This window comes from Platichthys flesus, chromosome 12 (genome assembly GCF_949316205.1).
Source record: "Platichthys flesus chromosome 12, fPlaFle2.1, whole genome shotgun sequence".
Classification (NCBI taxonomy): domain Eukaryota; kingdom Metazoa; phylum Chordata; class Actinopteri; order Pleuronectiformes; family Pleuronectidae; genus Platichthys; species Platichthys flesus.
Window position 1 is genome coordinate 16067800 of NC_084956.1, and position 20976 is coordinate 16088775.

A 20976-nucleotide genomic window follows, 5' to 3' on the forward strand; every position below is an offset into this window, starting at 1 on the left:
ACTGGTTAGTATAAAAAAATTTGTAAAATTACGACTTAATTCTAATAACGTGATATTAACACTATTCTCATTATAAATCACATTATAATTTGTCTTCATTATGGCCCTAATGCTTGTAGAGAAGACTGTAAAAAAAGTCTCTAACTCGTCAATAATGTAAGAATATGTAAATAATTTCATGCCCTGTCAGAACTATGCTGCGATGGTGGCCACATACCTCCAACCTGAGCAGCACCACAACGGTGTGGGAAACCACCAATCTGACTGGTTGTTGAGTTGTACAGATATTTTGATGGCCAGATTTTTCATGACAGCTTTGTGTCTGTGTGAGTCTGTGAGTGTGTATGTTTCCCTCGAGAGGAGGTGGTTCGTATTGAATTTTATAGCTTGTGTGCACATATATATGCAGTGCAGTTGTGTATAAGTGCATCCTATTGTGTCCTAAAGATTTGCTGCTGCTGGTGTGTGTGTGTGTGTGGGGGGGGCATCTTCACATGTTTCATACATGAGCTTGTTAACGACGCTGAGATTTGCCCTCCTCTCCGTCCTGACTAGCGCTCAGCCAGCCTGCCTCTGCCTCCTCCGGCGCAGCTCACTGCTGGCAGGAGGGCGCCGGAAGCAACATAAGCCATCCATCCCACTTTATGCCCCACAGAAAAATCTGGCACCATAAGAGGACCTTTGCCACAATAGAAATCTCCTTTTTACCCCGCGGCCGTCTCCAATCGTATCCCCTCTCCGAGCAGTGGGAATCATCTTTCTTCACTTGTTTCTTTGTCTAAAAAGAGAGCGGGAGCCATCTGGGCTTTTGTGCTGAACTGTGCTCTTGCCGTTTCTCCCCCACAATACCATTGCCTACAGTGATGACTACCGCTCCTAATAGAGCCCATGTACCAGATAGCTAATGTCAACGCTGCTCTTAATGGTATTAGAGCTGTGATTTGTTGCTAGGATACGCCAGCACGGCTAATAAAAGTAGTAAATGAAGTGCAAGTAACAGGCTGCTGCTCTCCCTGTGCTTCCCTCTCCACACAGAAAGCCGACTGAAAGAGAACACCACCAAGTATATCGAGCTGTTGGAGGACAGGCTGCACAGGTAAGTGTCCAGAGGCATTGCACACAGGAGACTCAATATTCCACAGCACGGGGACGTAAACAGAGCAACAGCCTCTGAGGACTTTCCTCTCACCTCTGTCGTCCTCCAATTAGAGCGCTGTCTCCCCAACACATCACCCCATATACTCACACCCTTCCCTCGTGCTGTTGTCTCCCAGAGCCCATTTCTCCCGTTTCCCTCCATTTCACCATCTGTGCACTTTGTCCTCCTCCTCCCACCTTTTCACATATCTTCTATATCTTTATGTACACACACATCTGTAAAGCATCCTCTCCGTTTCATTGTCTCTATCTGCGTTCCGTAGCCCCTAAATCACTGAGGACATGTTTGTTGTGGTGCGGGTGGTCGCCCCTGCTGTGTGCTGAGCGGCTGGGACTCTTCCAGCAGAGGGCGAGGAACCCAGTGAACTGATGACACCATACGTCTGTTTATGCTTCCTTATGGAGATCAGAGCTGTTCAGCTCGTCTCTCCAGCAGACAAACTGACAGCCAGTCAGGGCCGAGCAGCTGCGATTCGATCAGCTCTTTCTGATTCTGCTGCGGTATATTTTGCAGATTGGTTGAATAGAGCTGGTTTCTCTGTTCACCATATGAGCTGTGTCTTCCACTCAGTCTCTTCTTCTCTCTTCAGGTCAGGAATCCCAGGCTCCCTGTAAGCAGGGAAAAGCTGGTATTGTCAGAGCCAGTGTGTCTGCGTGACCTTTGTTTCTGTTTGTGGAGTGTGAGAGGGGGGAGATGTCTGTGTTGCATCCTTGAGAGAGGCAGGGTCACCGCTTTGGATGGGTGCCAGGAGTCAGTCACATTCTGTAGGGTGGTTTGTTGTTAGGGATGTGCAGCCTGAGGGTCTCGGGGTCTCTCAAGGGCTGACGCGGCTGCGATTCTCAGGGCCCGGCAGGGAAACATTACTCTGAACCTTTTCTGTCAATAGTGCAGGTGGACGCTTTGTTTTTTGTGCGTTTGATTTTTCAGACACACAAAAGTATTGAATGGGGGAAAAAACGATATAGCAACAAAAAGGACTCACTGGACGTGGTATTTTGAGTAAAAGCATTATTGATGTGTACCACAGACTGTATATAAAGATGGACAACACGGCTCCACTTCCCCCCACTATCATAACATAGGCAGTAGTTATTGGCCGATGGATCTGCTGTAGTTGGGTCCCGCTGATAAATATAACTTGGCCATTCCTGAGTCAGTCTCAGCTGTCAATCATGACGTTCCAAGCCATTTTTATAGCATCAAATAAGAAAGAAAAATGAACATTTAGACAAAAATCTGTGAAATAAGAGCTTCCTAAAATCTAAGAAACCATCAAAGAAGGTTATTTAAGCCGTTATTTGCCCTATTAGTTTGAGCCATGTCCCATCTACTAAAAGGTACTCTGCAGGGTTTATAATTTATACTTTAGCCAGCCACCAGGTGGCAGTAGAGACGTTTTGCCCTCACTTTCTGGATCCAGTGATATCATCCACCTTTAAATACAGGCTTTGTATGTATACACAAGGCAGACTTCCACACATACAGTATGGAGAAAACATTTAAATTGTGCTGCTCCTTCAACAGAATAACTTGAAATAAAAGTTCAATAACTTAAACAGCAAAAAGGATCACTGTCACAAAATACCTGTCCAAAAACAAGACCTAGAAAAGCTGCTAATACAGTTCAAAGACCATGGAACTCTCCTATCTCTAAGTCATACATCCTTCAAAGCTGGGTTTGAAAACATCAGATGCCATGAAGATTGAATTCTCTCCAGCACCATTTTGGAGTGACACACTATTCTCTTGGTTTGTAAATGGATCTCAGACGATGATTCATACTGATGTTATTGATAACCTGACTCTAGTAGACTCTCGTCGTGTTCAGACATTTTCGGAAAAAACATCCATCCAGAGCCTTAGAGAACATTGCAGAAGATTCCCTGTGATGAATAGAATTACTTAAGTTACCCCCAAAAATAACTAAATATAACTCTTTATTCTAAACTCGTCACTCATTCTACTCTGGTGTGAGATTATAAATCCAGGAAGCAGATCTTTTCCTTCCTCTTTTCCTTACATTAGGGCTGTGAGGCTGGAGCCAATACAAGCTGATGTTGCGTGAGAGGCGGGGAACACCACCAGTTTGTCACCGCCGTAGGTCACAGGGCTGACATATGATAACAAACAACCATTCACACTCACAGTCACCCCTACAGGCAATTCAGAGTCGCTAATTATCATAACCTGCATGTGTTTGGACTGGGGGAGTAAACCTGACTAATCGGAGAACACCCACACAGACATGAGGAGAACATGTGAACTCCACACAGAGAGACGCCGACTGAATCAGGGTTTAAACCCAGAACCAATTCTAAACTGGTGTGGTGGGGTAGGGACCAGGAGAGACACCATTCAAGGATTTGTTTACCACTTTCTTCATTGCGAGATCTCCTTTTCCAACAGATAATGCAGAGATCCCCATGAAGAAAATCTGGCATATGAAGAGTGCTGCTAGTACCCTATTAACAGGTACAATTCGGTGCAGATCCAGTCTCTGAGTGCCCTTTTAGCTGAGAATTTATTTCTTAGCCTAGAAAAGAGTTTGAATTCTTCATGCATTTTTAAGTCCTGTTTTAATTGAGCTCTTACGTAGAGTGATGCTCTCTTTCAGTCTCTCCTATTGTATGGATCATACGTGTCACACCTTGGCTCATGCTGAACAAAAGGAGGGACACACGCATGTAACTGAAAGCAAATATATTGTAAAGAAATAAAAATGAATTTTAGTCTAGACAATAAACCTACAACCAAAACTAAGGGCTATAAAAGCAGGGAGGAGAAAAAGACTGGCTGAATATCACCAGCTCATAGTGTGCAGGTTGATACTCTGAGTGGTGGTTGCCACAATCAAATCAACACATGGTCAGAGAAAATTGATTTAGATTCATTTTGAAACAGTTGCAGGTGAGAGAATGTCAGCTGAGTAGATGGTCCTGCATGTAACCAAGTTCTTTTTGCTGTGTCAACCAGACCACCTCCCAATGTGGTCTTAGTGATCAGATGACCAATCGTGATGGGATCACTCAGGACGGATTTTAAAACTGAACCGGGTCATTATGATTGAAAAAGATAAACATATCAAACGACACCTTCTCAGGTTTTGGTTAATCCTGAAGTAGTTTACCTGCTCATCTCTTTCTCTATTGGATTTTGCTCTAAATCATCAGATCAGCTCCCACAACCAGAGTAAATCAGAAATGCAGATCTGGCTTTCGGACGAGAATCGGTAGCTTCCACCAGCTCCAGTTTGGCACCACGACACAAATTCAGCTTGACTCAATGAACATACAGGACGCCCATCATCCAGTGAACATTTTAGCAGTCAACCCTAATGTACATTATCGCTGATGGAATGCTGCGATGACGGGAGGTGAGGAGAGGAAGGAGGAGGAGAGAGGCAGATTAGTACTGGGGAAATGTCTGGTCTCCGTGGAGACGGATGGGGGAAAAAAAGCAATTATCTCCTCCTTGCTAAAGACTAGAAAAGGATGCTTGGTACAGCGGAGATGCTGTAAGTGTGTCACCAGAACAAAACACATTTTATTCAGATTAGCAGCATGGCACAGTTGTTGAATACATCATGTAGATGTTTCATTAGGAAATGCCTCCCAATATATATATAAATATATATATTTATGCAATCTTCTGTTGAGTGTTAGATGTCAGTCATCTTTGATACAATGCAACCAGTGTCGTAGTCATTTAAATACTCAGACAAAACATTTTCTCCTGTAAGATTTAAGTAACCAATGAAATAGGTGGAAAAAGTCTTTTCAGGTCCAAAACCTTGAATGTGTCAAAAAGAAAAAATGAAGTGCTGGAAGTAGACTGAATTCGGTTGTTCCAATGACAGCTATAATAACCTCTCCAGACCTCAAGCCACCCACCTTACAAATGCCTCACTTCATTCACCATCCATCACACCTCTGATGCAGCAGTCAACACCTTGCATTTCACCACATTATTAGCACCTCCAGTCAGCTGGTGTTATTTGAGATACTGCGGCATGATTAGGGTGAAAGATTCCCGTTTTTTGATTTCCAAACGAATGTGTTACTTTGTGTTCATGGCTTTTGTTTAAACTCAACATGAGAGGCACTGACACATGGCGACAAGCAAAAGTTTATTTTGTTTTTGTCGAGTTCCGAGCCAAAACTAACAGCTTAGTCTAAAGATATGAGCTGTTTATCACACTCTGACCGATATTGATATTCAGGTGTGAAGGCTGAAGATGCAGGTGATCCAAAGAAAATTGACTCGACTGGACTTGTTTACTTGAAGCCAGGGCCGGATCACGTGGCGGGGCTGACATTTGTTTGGCCCCTGAAGTGCCCCTGTCAGTAGTCTTTAAACCAAGAAAAATGACACTTACTTACAATGCTATAACAACAAATCTGACAATGTGTTATAAAGTTTTATTTTCTAATCTTATTAAAGAACGCAATGTGCTATAACAAAGTACAATTATTATACAATTAAGTATATTTAATGATGTGTGGCATGGAATCAAAGCTACAGAGCTAACAGTTAACAAGAGATGCTTTAAATGTGCATCTTACTGAATCATGAATTGTGCATGGATGTTGGTTGTGCCCCTATGTGTAAATTTTGGACCTTTTATAGCGCCCGATTCAAAAAAATCTAGATATACCACTGCTTGAAGCCTCTTGGGTAAACACGACCTTGTCCTCATACACATCAGCTGAGCGTATGTCCTGGTGCCGGGTAGCGTTCTGTATAGTGGTCTGACTGATTGTGAACCTGCTCTGTGCCTTGTCACCTAATGGAGATTCTAAGTGAACCTTCTGGTAGCGGCAGGACCACACCGCTGCTCCCTCGTTCAACACTTGTATTTATAGTCCCTCCTCTCTAAAGCTTTATGTGTGCGTACGTAACGCCAAGAGAAAGAGCAGTCCTGTCAGTCAGCAGTCCCACGGGGGGGGGGGGGGGGTTGAGACATTGCAGAAGGAGTTTGCCTGCCTTTCTCGTCTCCTTATTACTGGGCCGTCAGCAGAGCGGCTCACCCACACCCTGCCACTGTCAGATGGCGGGCCGAGAGGCTGCCACCAATTAACCCTCGGGCGTCGGGTTCACACCGACGGGCACCAGGATGCCACCATCACAGGGAAGCTTAGGCACTGACATGTTGCCTGTGTTTTCAGCGCACTTAAGCCAGTGCCAGTTGTCTGTAATGAGTTGTGGTTGTTGTCGCTGAAGAGGAGCTTTCAGTGATGGATGAAGGAGGCTTTGGCATTTTTTTGCGAAATTTATGATTGTTCAACACTGAAACCCCACAGAGAGTGATTTATAAGCATGCATGTGTGTAAGTAACACACATGTGCCCAAATATGCGTGTGTATGTGTGTCTCTCTCCACTTCAGAAGAGACAAATAACAATGGCATGGCTCACTGGGCGCATCCCCACTATGGCAGAATACAGAAGCAGTGGCGTTGAGTAGCAGATTAGTGAGGGCAGGGGGGCCGGGCCGGGTAATTTTTCTATTGTCTGTTCGCCAAATGAAGGTTAGAGCCGGGCTGAGAGGCGTGCGTTGGCAGCGTACAGAGGTTGGCAGTCTTTTCAGGCAGGAGATGGGCTGGAAAACAAGTGGCATTCAATTTACGGACGACCTCATCGCTGAGAGAGAGACAGAGGAACGGAGAGGGAGATTAAATAATATTGTCTGTGAGCTTTTGTGTTTGTTTACATTTGATGGAGAATGGAGCAATTTCGCACATCGCACACTCGCACACTCTGGGTGGAATTACTGAATATTTTGTAGTGGCTTATGTGTAAGTATATATTTATGTTTAAAGTAGGAAATAGTTTGTCATCGTTCTGAATCACTCAATGTGAGAATTATTGTTTGTGACAGAGAATCTCCTCCTGGGTTAGGAATCGGCAACGCACAGAGTCAGAGGACATTTCTTCCTTCAAGATGTCTGATCCATCTCATAAATATGAAAACACACGTCCTGGTCCCAGCCCTGTCAGCTTTGGTTTGTTTCGTGCACAAGATTTGTGGAAAAAAGGTTGTTAACGATGAGCAAAGTACGAACAGGTTTTACTCTTGAACATAAGCATTTTGTGTGACATGTTGCCCAATTACCTGGATTTCTAACACTAGTGCAGTGCCTGCTCTAAGCCTGCCTGTTTGGAGTGGTCTGCCTGTGGTTCCTTGTGGTTATTCAGCAGTGGCACAATGTTGCGAATGTGCTGTTGTGGTGATCGAAAGCATCACTGATGTTGATGTTTCCCAGTCTCAGCTGATACAGAGCTCTGGTCGTCTGTTTATTCAATTGTCATTAATATTGAAAGTATCACATGTCCAAATAACACCATATTCAACACTGCACTTCCTTGGGCCGATAAGCAGAGATATGCAAGTTCTTGAGATATGTGAGACACTTACAGACAGACAGAGAGAGATTTCTGCAAATAGCAGGGAAGTGATCAGTCGCTTCGGGTCCTGAAATATCACCTGGGTCCTTAGTTGTTTAGGAATTAAACGTGAATATTTCAAAGGTCAAAGGTCTTAAATTTGAGTCTTTGGGGGAAAATTCAATTGAAACAAATTTATAAAACCTTTTCAACCTTTTCAACAAAGCCGTCACCATGGTGGACCGTACTGCATATGATGCTTTTTACTGTATGGCTTTCAGATGCAGCCGCTTAAATGGCCATCCTCTATATATACACTCGGATCTTTTTATCAGAGATATAACAAAGGTCGGAGCGAGAGAGTAGAAGAGGAATGCGTGATAAACTAAAAAGCAATCTTCTCGGCCTCCCCCTGAACTCCTGCTCAGTGACCCCAGCTCTGATGAACACATCCAGGCTCTCCCTCCTCTCTCCGCTGTGGCTCTTTGAAGAGAAAGGGCAACGCACAAAGAGCACATTCACTCTCATTACATTTTGTCAATGGAATTAGAATCTCTGAATGATTCATTTCTCCCCCGTCACTCTTTTGTCAGGCTTTTTTATAGTGATGTCATTAGAGATGTCCCTCACCGTGCCTGTGCAGCTACTGTGCTCAGTTATCATGCAGACAGTAACAGTCATGACAGGAAGACTGTAGCTCAGTCTAGTTTTAGTTTTCTCATATGTCCACTTAGTGTGATCACGATATCTATGCAGATCTATAATCTCTGACAAGTCACTGTTAATTTTATCATCTTAAAATGAATACTGTATATTCAGTGTACATTTTGGGTAACATGCTTTAGCAATATTTCCCTTTTTATGTAATAACTGTTAATAAACTCAGGTTAATAAATTCAGTTAAAGGTTCAGTGTGTAGAATTTAATGACAACTAGTGGTGAAGATACATGTTGCAGCTGAATACCCCTCACCTCACCCTCCCCTTCCAAACATGGAAGAGAACCTGTGGTAGCCTTCAGTTGTCATTAAATCTCAAAATGTGTTTAGTTTGTCTAGTTTGGATGACTTTCGTACAATTTAAATGAAACACACCAGTGAAAACATCACTAGGTTTATTTGATATTCAATTTCTGCCAATAGATCCCTTTCACCTAAATCTTACACACTTGGTCTTTAAAAGGTTTCTACACTGTATATGCTCCTTCATTGTCTTGCTTTGAGTTTGTGAAGACACACATCAGTCTCATGTCTGTTTTGAACCGCAGCCAGGGCGTGATTAACTTAGATTAGCTTAGCATAAGGACTTTATGGGCATTAATGGGGAAGCAGCTTAACCTAGCTTTGTCAACAATATACCTGCTAACACCACCAAAGTTCACTCTAACATGTCCTATCTCATTTGTTTAATCTATACGCTGACAGACATGCATGAGACAACATGTTTTGCGTTTCGGTTTGTGTAGAGATTTAACATCTGAGGGCCGGTGCACACTGCAGGATAATCAGGCCCATTTTAGACCCGGTTCGCAGGTGTTCCCGATTAGAGGCCAGTTGGAGTCGATTATCTGCCCAAATAATCCTAAAGTGTGCAGGGTTTAAAAAATAATCTTAATACTACCGGTTGTATTAGAGCCTCCCTGATCTTAAATAATAGATAATAGGCACAGACCCAATCCTGAGCTTAAACCTGCAATAGCCGATGAGAGCAAGCTGACCAGGAAATGTCACCAACCGGATGTAGCCAATCTTATTCCACCTTCTCTTTTTAGTTTTGCTACAGTGTCACGTTAGATGTGCAAGTTTCTGAGAGAACTTAAGTCTCTGGAATCACTACTGTGGAACAATTTCCTACAATCGGCTAATTATTAATGTCTAATTATGTTATGTGAAAAACATCTTGATTTCTATCTAATAATTAGATTGTGTCAACATTTTCATAATTATTTTAGCTCTATTAATTATAAAGTATAATCTTAGTATATCATTTGGTAATTTAGTGTGTCGTGCTTTTAATTTACCTGTTGCACCACTCAACCCCATAGAGTCTAACATTGTGTTATATTGCTTTGTTCAAACATATTGTATCACTTTCTATCATACTTAATCTGTTACTGCTTTGTGTTGTATTTTGTGTCCTTTGTTGTTTGCGATCTGTCATTTTGTATATTTGACCAGGCTGGTCTCTTTCTCTGTGCAGTTGTGGCTGTCAAGGTCTGGAGCGGATCTGGGAAGCGGACCTGGAAGCGTGTCACCTGTTCCTTCGAGGCCTCCAGCTGCGGACCCCCAGCTGCGGGGGACCAGTGGACGTCGAAGACCTCCCCGCCGCCGCAGTGTATCCTCCAGCCCAGCCGTGCACCAAAGAGGAAGAAGACTGCGCCATGCTGACCGCTTTAGGGGGGCGCTGGTGTCCTGAGGCCAACTTGCAGAACTCAGAGTTCACCAAGGTAGCACAACAATGTCTTGTAAACAACCCACAAGGTTATTTATTATTCATCAGGATACCCGTTCATGCATTGGAGAGTGCATAACTGATTGGTGTGTGCAGCTCGAGAAGATACATATCTCCAGCATTAAAGATTGAGGTGTTCAATTGCTGAAGTCATCTTTGCCTCGGAAAGATCTATCGCACGTGTTAAAAGTGACCTCAGATAGAGTCCGCCCGCACCAACCGTCTTACCACCTAAGTGGAGAGGACATTTTCAGAGCTGTCAGAATGTAAGAGTCTGTCAGGGAGAGTGAGATGAACGGTTATCTATTAGCACGTTTGCTCGGAGGCATTTCGGAAGCAGGAAAACGTGGGCGTGAGGGAGGCAACCATTTGGAAATATTTTGGCTTCCTTCAAGAGTTTCATTTTGAAGAGTGCCGATTTAACGGTTTCTGCATGATTACTTGCATTTAGAGGGAATGCACGTGTGTGTGTGTGTGTGTTAGAGAGAGAGAGACAGAGTAACAGAGAGAGAGAGACAGAGTAACAGAGAGAGAGAGAGAATCCCCTGTGTTGCTCTCAGTGAGTTGAGGTCCACTGCCTCAGGGTAGAGTCCACTCATTCTCTCCTCTCCTCACACTTTCCTCTGCCCACATAGTCTGACACACATGTCTGAGATGGGAACAAAGCCAACAGACCCAGCATTAATAAAACTCAATAGCACACTTGCTATATTTTGTCTCACAGATTGTGATTCAACTTAATATTTGCTGTTTTTCAGCTGTAGTTTAGACTTAGTTCAGAATAAATGTAAACGATTGTGAGATGTTTGTCGATGGTTTTAACCGGCGCAGCTCTTGTTGCATGCATTCTTTTCTTTGTTGTGTTTAATTGTCCCACTTTGGTGTAGTCTCTTTAACTTCTCGCAGCCGGGCTTCGTGCATCCATAAATAAACACATTGCATCGATGTTTTCTGCCCCTGAACACATTCTATAAACTGCATGCATCCATTTCCTGCTTTCCCTTTGTTTCTCTCTGCTTCTCCTTCTGCTCCCAAAGCCCGGCCCCTCCTAACATTTCTCCGAGAACTAAAAGGTGAGACTGCCAACCTTTTTTTTCTTTTTCTCAGTACTTTGCTCTCTATTGTGTTTGTCTTTGTTCCAAGCTGGAAATTCTGCAGCAAAAATATTCTTTAAATTCTCCAAAAATACATTTTATAAGTTTGAGAAATAGGCGGAGATCATTGGATATTTGTGGAGATTTATTGCAGACCTGCTCACTTCAGAAATCTCTTCCAGAAATGTATCATTATATTGCTCACAGAGAGAATCTCTGGCATCCAGAGGCAGAGAGGCAGAAACACACCTGAACTGTAAATGCTCACAGCGTTTTACATTAAGCAAACATTAATTTCACAACTAATTCTGATATGTTTTCTTTGAGAAAAAGAGAAGAGATGGAGGATACAGTGGAGGATTTGGGGATTTTTTATCTACAGATCATTTTATGTAGAAAATATAAAAGAGAACAACTTATTTTTTTACTTTTTTGTTAGATGTGAGTGTCTTTGTCTCACGGCAGCGGAAAATAGAAGCTGATCAGTTTAATGGCAGAAAAGATTTTGACAATCTGCACGTCACAGATGATAAGTGTGTGATTGGTGTCCCAATGCAGTGTTTAAAGATCTCATATTAGATACGAGTTTTAGATGACACACCTGCGTTAACTGAAGAGCAAAGCATCCAATGCTGCCACATGTTACACAATTTTTAATTAAAAAAGAAGAATTAAAACTTTGCTGATTTTTATCGCCTCCTTATGTACTTAACCTAAAGCCACTAACAATATGTTCTCCTCCAATAGGTATAGTAATTAACTCCTTCCACAGTGAAGAATGTACAATAACATTCTTTGCATACTAACAAAGAAACCTGCGGTGCAGATGAGCCAGTTAATCTATTTTCTCGCTGTCACTTTTGGTGATGAATAATTACAACCTTTGCTCATTATGATGATGCAGCACACATACAGTACACAGCCGACATAATTGCAGTCTCAATTATTCATGAGCAGGTTTACGACTGTGTGGCCTCAACATATGTTTCCCTCGTTCTGTTGCAGAAGCTGGAGGAGTTTCTGTTCTGCATGGAGGAGAATCACCCAGAGGTTGGTGACGCTAACACTGTCGATGTGGGAGTGAATGTTATCAGTGTGATTGACGTTCTTTTTTGCATTGACACTGGGACACAGCAGATTCTCTCAGTTGACCTTAACTCAAACATGACCCCTGTCCTCTTTTTAACTGCCTGATCAATACCGATCTACATGAGAAGCCTGGGTTGCTGTGGCAGACTTGTCTGAGTTTGCACAATGGCCTCTATTTATTCAAGGGAGAGTTTTGCTGAGCATGCGTTCTCCTGTCTGCACCTCCCTGCTTTAAATTCATACAATTATACTCTTTCACACCTGGAAGGCAAACGGGACAAGGACACGGACACTTGATGAGGGTGTGTCCCGTGCAATTTTTCAAACAGTAAACTGCTGGTGGTTTGTTTGTGTGTGTATGTGTGTTTAATCACAGTTTAACTGATGGAATTAATCTGCATGTGAACTGAGTGCTTTAATAAATAATAATTTTATGCCTGGAGCGTGAGTCAGAGCAAACACTAAAAGAAAAGTCAGTTGATAACAACCATTTATGAGCATGTGACAGCTTTATAGTCGGCTCCTGGAGCTAATTCCAGTCTTAATTTAAAATTCAAAATGTCCTTTTAATTAAATTGTTTGTGTTCAGTAAATTGTTTGATAAATCACTAACACAACCATGAGTCTAGCTTATCAACAATTATCTTACTATTATAGTGATAAACCTGCACCATTATGACTAAAAGGATTGATTGAGGGGGAGCAACTGTAACTTGCCCACATATGGACATGTATGCAGCCTGGTGTCCCATTGAATGATGGAAAAATTGATATGAAATGTTTCGATCACAATAAAGCGCATTGCATAGCTCTGTCAGATGATATGATGGCTGGTAAATAGGATCTGGATGGTGTTGTGGTCGCCTTGTGGAGGAGTTGGATTCTCTCCCTCGCAGAGCATCTGACCTCCTTATCCTTTCCTTAATGACTTTAAGTAAATGATTTCCACTTAGCCGCTGCCAAGCGGCTGCCCTGCTACCACAATGGAGATTGATTGGTGTCCGTGCGTGCATGTGTGTGTGTGCAAGTCTGTGTGTGTGTGTGTGTGTGTGTGTGTGTGTGTGTGTGTGTGTGTGTGTGTGTAAGGGGCTGCTCTATTCTCTTCTAATCTCAACTAATTGTTCTTTTATCCTCTCAAGGTCCGTACATTCCCTTCTTCACACTGACCTGCAGAGCCAAACAACAATGGATACATTAGGAAACTGAAAAGGCTTTAAAGGCTTTTGTTTAGTCAGGTTGTTTTGAGGTTAATGTCAGTGGATCCAAATCAGACCTGTTTGCATGGATGACGAAAGAGATGATTGCTGTGTCACAGTTGTGCCAATCATTATGCACAATATAATGCATCTTTAAATAAAAACAGTTATTTACTTGTAATATTATCTATGATGCTCGTATCGTGTCATGTCCTGTTGGTAGAAAAAACTTTAATTTCTCGAGATTCATTTCTCGTTTAAAAACAAAAAGTAAACATACTGAGACTAGTTAGTGTGTGTATGGAAGTGGGTCACAGCTACATACTAACAGCTAACAACTGTTGAATCATTGTAGCCATTAGATTAATAACTACTAAATATGAGTTAATCGAATGCTTGTTAATTTCCTCTCAAGCCCAAAATGAATTAAGCTACTTTAATGTTTTATTAAAGTAATTATGAACTAATGCTCATACAATATTGTCTCTTAGTGTTGCCCGCCCGGTGCCAATATGTCGGCCTAACAGGACCCATGTGAACTCATGCAATTACCTGCTTCCTGTTACTCATTATTGCTTAAATATCCATGAGTCAGAATATTGAATCTCTAAACAATTTGCTCACCTTCATGCCTCTGCCGTCTTCACTTGTCTAATAACATCAACACGCCAGCACACGTATGGCTGGGATCGCATTGCGCAAAATTGACATGATGAAATCTCATGTTTTCCTATTTCGTGGAAGGCAGAGGGAGCAGACAAAAGTCATTTGTGTTGTTTCGATCACTATAAGAAGCATGGTAACACCTTTTTTAATAGCTGTGCCAGATTTTATTTTGTGTACAGTGTTGCTAACAAACTATCAGGGCTCTTTGTAACCGTGTCATCCTGCACAGAGAGCTTTTGTTTTCTATCTCGCGGCTGTATTGACTTAACAGAAGCTGACTGGAGGCTGTAATGTATAGAATCAATCAGCCAAACAAACACAGCACTCTTATCTGCGGAAGATTCCTCTAACCTTGGTAAACAAACAGCTCGGTGATCTATAAATCGACTGTCTTTCTTCTCGGAATGGACGGACAGGGATCCAAGCATCGCACACAGCTGAGGAAAGTGTTTGTGATCACTTGTTCGTTTACAGTAAAAGCCTCTATATGCACAACGACAACACGTTTTTTATAAATCTTGCATGCTGTGGGCCGCTCTGCCTTTGAGTCCTTGTTAATTCTTTAATTGCATCAGGGATGACTTGTGCACGCCGCCGTGCCTCAGGCCTGTTGTTTTGTTGTACATTTCTTTTGGGGTGTTACATCATGCATAGAAGCAGCTATTTCAGGACAGCGGACCACAGACACGACTTCCCGGTGATTGTTCTGACACCTCTGAGCTGCGGGGAGTTGATATTTCCTACCTGCAGCCATGAGTCAGATTAGACTTACTATGTGTTGCTTGACAAGAGCGCTGCGTCTGGGTGTGCGCGGGTGCAAGTGTCTGTTTGCTCCGAGTGTGTACTGTGTGCTCCGGTGCGTGTGCTTGTGTCCTCTGTTCTTGATAAGTGTGAAGAAACTAGGACACGATGTCTGAAAAGGGGCCTGTTCTAATTATGTCCGGCTCGGCTCTGTGAATGCGTTGCCCTCTGCTGCTCCCTGCTCCTCCACCAACCTCCAGTACAGCAGTGTCCTCAGGTGATCTGCAGGTACGCAGCCAAATGCTGAGCGCACACACACCCCGTGGTGTGTGTTGTGTACATTATGACCTTGGCGCAACAGAAATGTTGGCGTCCTCATATGTTGCCTGTCCAGCTGCTTTTCCACTCAGAGTGAATGATTTAGTGTGAGTGAGACAAACTAAGTCCAGGAAAATTCTGAAAGCTCTGACTCATGCTTATTAATAGTGACTTTAGACCCAAGAATATATCCATATTTATACATATAATATAATATGTCTACATATGTATATGCAAAATTCTTGGGTGCACTCAAAAAATAATAATGCCTGAAATGTTGACTTTATGTATATTTTTTACATACTACATTTCCATGTAATTCCTTTACATAAGTTCAATACACAGGGTCACTAAGTGTTGAGACGGTGTGAATAAATTAAATAACTTGAATGATTTAATTGAATAAAGTAACCTATACATTTATATATAGGTCAGTTTAACATAATTCATTATTTGAGTGTTTAAAAGTGTCAAAGTTGTGAGTACCGACTTTAAAGAAGAACTTGTTTATAATTTAAGACGAAACTCAGCACATGACACAGCACTGCTACAAATCCTGTTGCACTGTGGCACTGTTCAACATTATTTATAAGTACAAGTTTAAGATTTGTTATGAGACGGTACAAGATGATGGTTGTGACACCATGTTTTACAGCGTGTAGCTTTATCATGTAGTTATGATGTATAACAGGACGCTCTGGGCTCTGTTTAAACAATCTCAGTTTATGGGGCAAGATTTAGTGGAAGTGAGTGTGCACCCAGTTGTGTGGGGAACTGTCAGATCTGGCCCCGGTTATCTTTGGTGGCAGAACTCTTGACAGCAGCCATCTTTTAACCTCTCACAGTGAGACGTATAGGGCCAAAGCCACAACCAAAGACACCGCCATGTTTCTTTTCTGGTCGTATTTCATCTAGGACTCAAAATCCGACAGTGTTTACCTGTAGGGCTGGTAACTGAAATCCAGTGATAATCAGACAGCAGTTCCTAATTGGCTGATACCTATCCACTGAATCACCATGCAGAATTTGGTGCTGGGCTATGAACTGGAAATGTTGCTGTGGTGAGACATGTGATGATGAGTTTGGAACTGGAGCTATTAAATTTTGATTTATTATGTAATTATCTCTTAACTGTTAGTGTGTGGAATTTCATCTACCAATTTGCCATAGCAATAAAAAAGCTGCTCTACCCAATCCTGTTAGCCTGCATGCGTGCAGACACAGTTGTGTTCATTTATTCAAAAATACCAGATCCATATTTGTACATTATATTGGAACCCCTGCAGCTCTGTGTGTTACTCTGTACCCATCATTTCATCCCTTGTTTCCTCTTCCTGCCAGGACGGGTGCAGCGAGGCTGAGGCGGTAGACCTGACAGAGCGCTGCGAGCTGATCAGTGACAGACTAATGACCTTGGAAGATGAATTGCAGATGGCCATACTAAACCGGGATCAGGCCCTCACCCATATCCTTTCACTGCTGTCTGAATTTCCATGTATCAGACACACACACACAGCATACAGTTTATATGTGTGTGTGTGTGTTTGTGTGTGTGTGTGTGTTTTGTGTTCTGTCTCCGTTCATCCATCTTAAGGGCCTAGTTTCCTCAAGGCCCTCACGTCCATGCTTCCTTTACGCTGACTGATGTTGGCTTTCGATGACTTTACCTTTTGAGGAAAACAAAACAAAACACCTGTCTTATCTGACATTATGGGTCCAGTCGGGGAGGGAATCGAAAAAACAATTGGGGATCAGAGGATTTGTCTGGACAGGCTGGACATGCCCCGCTGGAAAATGAAATGGTTAAAGTCCAAGCAAGGTTATGAGAGGTCCGATGATGTGGGCTGGCAGTCAGCATGGGCTGAGGTTGAAGTCGGCCGACAGAGCCAGCGCCGCGGCGGACGAAGGAATGTCAGTGTAATGACTCCGCTCACGTAATATCTTAATGTCCATCCGCTTTCTGACCCCCCCTTCCTCTCCCCCCCTCCCCCAGCTTCCGTCTGCTCGCTTCCACTTGCCGGTGTGGACTCGAAGTGAATTACAATATCCATGATAATGACTCAAATGAAACTGTTGAGGCTGATTACAGGTCACAATACATCATTTTCCGTGCTAATTAGAACGCTGATTGGAAATAGATTAGCATGTTTTTCTGGCTCCACTTTCCCCCTGTGCACCGCTGGCTTATTAAGACAGATAGAGAAGGTGATACTACTATCCAGGGATGGAGAACATTTTCCATCCAACAAGCTGGATTTGAATTATTTTCTGCCCTCTTCCTCTTTCCTCTGCTTTCCCAATGAAGAGGTTCCTTTAGCTGCAGTATCTCTAAAAGCAAAGCGTCACACAATGCCTCCCTCACTCCATTCACATCTGATTAGAGATTCACGTCCTCCCTGCTGCCCTGTCAGGGGTCAGGGCAGGCTCCTCCACTGCTGCATGATATCAACGCAGCCTGGCAGTTGGAGATGGACACAGATTGCTCCGCCTCTCTCCACCTCTCTGTTTCCATGTCCTTGCATGTCATTCATCTTGACTTTTTTTGGAGTCGAGGCAATTTTTGCTGAGCAGAAAGCGCCTCGGACACTTAAGTGCACTAAAGAGACGGAGCAATTTTGTTGTTGTGTTGCGGAAATTGAACGCGGGATAACGCTGCTGTTGCCATAGTGACGGGGAGATCAAACCTCCCATCTTCGAGGGACTTAATTGAATCTCCGCTCTAGATACAAGGAGGTGGATGGACAAGCACAGGGTTGATGAGGGTTGAGAAAATCATGGATAGGCTATTCTCAGATGTAAACTCCGGAGAGTGTCCACATAAATTGGGTCCGGACTTTCTCTGGAATTTAACTTTCTTATGAACAACGCAGCAGAAGATTCCCCAGTCAGGCATCTCACAACAACACAATCATCTGCTGAGCATTGTGGCGAGTGGTGGCCCAGCATGCAGGACGTCATTAATGGATTCCATTGTTCCATGTTTTTGTTTACAGCACATTGTCACTTGCGTCATTGTCTTTCCAAGTTAGCATCTTCTAGTGCCTTCAGGTAGAGTATATGACAGCTCTTTTTCATCCTGAGATATTTGTATTCTTTTTTTTCTTTTCATGTTAGTCGGCTGTAGAAATGTCATCACTAATGAGCGGTGTCTCCTCTGGATAATCTCCTGCCGTCTTCTCACATGAGCTATCGATCATTATCCAGAGCTGCATGCGGCTCATTTCAGGTATTCTTATGGCCCGGACAAAATGGATGTGAGCCTAAAGTTTGTAAAAAAGCAAATGTATCTGTCTATATATCCCAAAACATCGTGGGCTATATGGTAAATGTTGAAGATGGAAGAAACTAATTCATTCCACCTTTGGTCCTCGTGACCCAGATATGACAAACAGGAGCGGACCACCCCGGTGCCATCATTCCACACTGTATGTGGGGCGGTTGACCATGTGGGCCAGATATGAGCCAAAAACAACTTTGCTAGGTGGGATAAAGCCCCTCTGGATAATTTCAGGAGATTATCTGGAGTTCAGTATAGGTCTTAAAGCGGCTTTGGTGGTTAGTTTGAAAGCTATTCCAACTTAATTCTGATTGTCACTGACCCATTCTGATCTTCTTGCTTTAAAAAGTCTTGTAGGACCCGCTGCAGTATTCAAGAAAAGCTCTTGAACGGCTGCTTAATTATGAATGAGAACAATCTGTGTCCATTCAGACAGTAAAACGAGCCATCAGGCCCCATCTGCCGTCAAAGCCGTCCCTTTGATTTTTCCACTTAAGTCGGACACTCACACGATTAATTTGAGTTTCTAAGCAGGTTAAACAACCCCCCCCCCAAAACGATGACAGCCTCTATCCCGTTTCATCGATGGCTCATGAATTATTTAGCTGGGCAGTCTGTTTGCTTGCACACCCCCACCACCACCAACACCAAGCCTCACATACGAGATGAGCTCATGAATAGTGAATTGCTTAAATTGGGTGTGACTTGATGATCTGTCCCAGTAATCCGCTCGGTGACCAAATTGGAGATGGATGACTTCATCAGGTTACAGCCATTACCATTAGCCACTGAGGGCCACAAGTGTCACATCGTCCCTCATATTTGTCTGCTGGCATGCGTTTTATTTACGTGCACGTGACTGTGTGACTTTCAGCCTCAGATTCTTCCCTAACTCACTCTGCACAGTCCCTGGATAAAGAAGTTCAGGAGATGAAAGCCGCTCTGCAGACCATGCTCGTGCAGCTCCAGCATGAGGAAGAGGAAGGGAACGAGTTATCAGATGATGACCACATGAAAAATGGGATTGAGGAGGAAGAAGAGGAGGAGGAAGAGGAGGAGGAGGAGGAGGAGGAGGACCAGTACTTCAGTGACAGCTGGGACATTTGAAATGGATGCCTGTAGTGTTTTATGACCACTCACACACGGACCGGCTCTCTGAGACCCTGACCCCGGCTTTGCTGTGGAAGTGATCCCATATCCATTAACTATACAAGCTCCCTTAAAGCGCTTTACAACCAGCCTCTGTGGAACTGCAGAAAGTTTCAGCTACAAAGTCTGTGTGACATTTTTTTTACACAAAGAAAAAAATATGAAGGATTTTTGTTAAATATAAAAATCAAAAAATAAGGCACTTTATTGCTTATTTTGTCGTTCCTAGCCTAGATATGAAAGAGTCCTATAGACCACTGAGCTTACATGACGATTTTATCAAATGGGTTATTGGATCCATGTTTTCATGTCGTGTTATTTGTGCAGAGAAAAGAAGTGTTTTTTACCTCCAGGTCACAGCTAGGACATAGTATTACGGCCATTTTTACGAGAATGAAGTCCTAATATTATGAGAATAAAGTTGTTATTTAGGGGAAGCTCTTAATATTGCAAGAGTGAAGTCGTAATTTACGAGAATAAAGTTGAGGTTTTATGAGGTTTATTGAGAGATTTTCCGCTTTTTCTGACACAGGTAAAAGTTATTTATGTAAAGTGCTAAAACATAAAGTGTAACAGTAGTACATGAAGAGAAAACCATACAGTCAGTGCGTGGACTCAGTAGTGTCAGTTACAGACTATCCATTGTTTGCTAATATTAGATAACATTAGCTATCATAAATTACCTAAGGAATTCTGTTACACCAACCCCACTGGCCTGAATAGCTTGACGAATGGTGAGGTGCATTTATTATGAACTTTTAATTTATAAATTATTTTGAAAAATATATTTCTTCTTCAAAAAAAAATTTTAAACAAGAAATCCAAACCAAAGCTGAAATTACGTCATCCTGCAGCTACCAGTGAATTGGACCAAATTGACAATGTAAACATCTTTTACAGGAAACATTCTTGCACATAAACTTAATACTGCTCATTTTTTTTACTTGTTTTTTGTAGAATTTGACTTTAATTACATGTCATTTTGTGCATTAAATATCATTTGTGGTGCTACAGAATGTGAGCTAACTTGAACACTTTATTTTTGTGTGTGTGGAAAATGCAATATTTAGATTTTTTGTCACGTTTGTGTCTTATACATTTGATATATTAAAAGATGAAGGATAAAATATGAGTGGGCCCATTAAATAAAGATTTGCAACTGCTGTTTTTTTTGTCATTTTGTTTTCTTTTATTCGATGTCAGCTCAGAATACACTTGTGCATTCCACTGGGTGTCACAATTTTTTTTGCCAGAAACCTTTTTTCCTGCTTTCACCCATTAATCCGTTTTTTTTTTATTCACTGTGCAGGTTGAAGTGGCTGTATCATACATTTATTCCATACAACATCTCACTAATTACAGCATGTACAATTCAGCCTAATGTTGTGCCCTGCTGTTTTCTTCTTGTATTGAGTTACTACCCCTCTGGTGATTTCCCCTCATATAAAATGTGCG

The 20976-nt window shown here is 42.4% G+C and overlaps 1 protein-coding gene across 3 annotated transcripts in view; it reads left to right on the plus strand.

Moving 5' to 3' along the window:
- The window catches only part of disc1 (DISC1 scaffold protein), a 43083-nt gene extending 22395 nt beyond the window's left edge, over positions 1-20688 (plus strand). Inside the window, exons 10-14 of one of the 3 annotated variants that reach the window (XR_009923923.1) lie at positions 1036-1096; positions 9740-9986; positions 11029-11064; positions 12091-12135; positions 16437-16528. Coding sequence is in view for 2 of the 3 variants with exons in the window: in XM_062400891.1 (XP_062256875.1) it covers positions 1036-1096; positions 9740-9986; positions 12091-12135; positions 16437-16559; positions 19276-19479 (680 nt within the window). In the remaining variant the exon portion in view is untranslated. Of the gene's footprint in view, positions 1-1035; positions 1097-9739; positions 9987-11028; positions 11065-12090; positions 12136-16436; positions 16560-19275 lie in introns of those variants that run through there. The other 2 variants (XM_062400891.1, XM_062400892.1) reach the window with 2 other exon arrangements.
- The last annotated feature ends 288 nt before the right edge of the window (positions 20689-20976 follow it).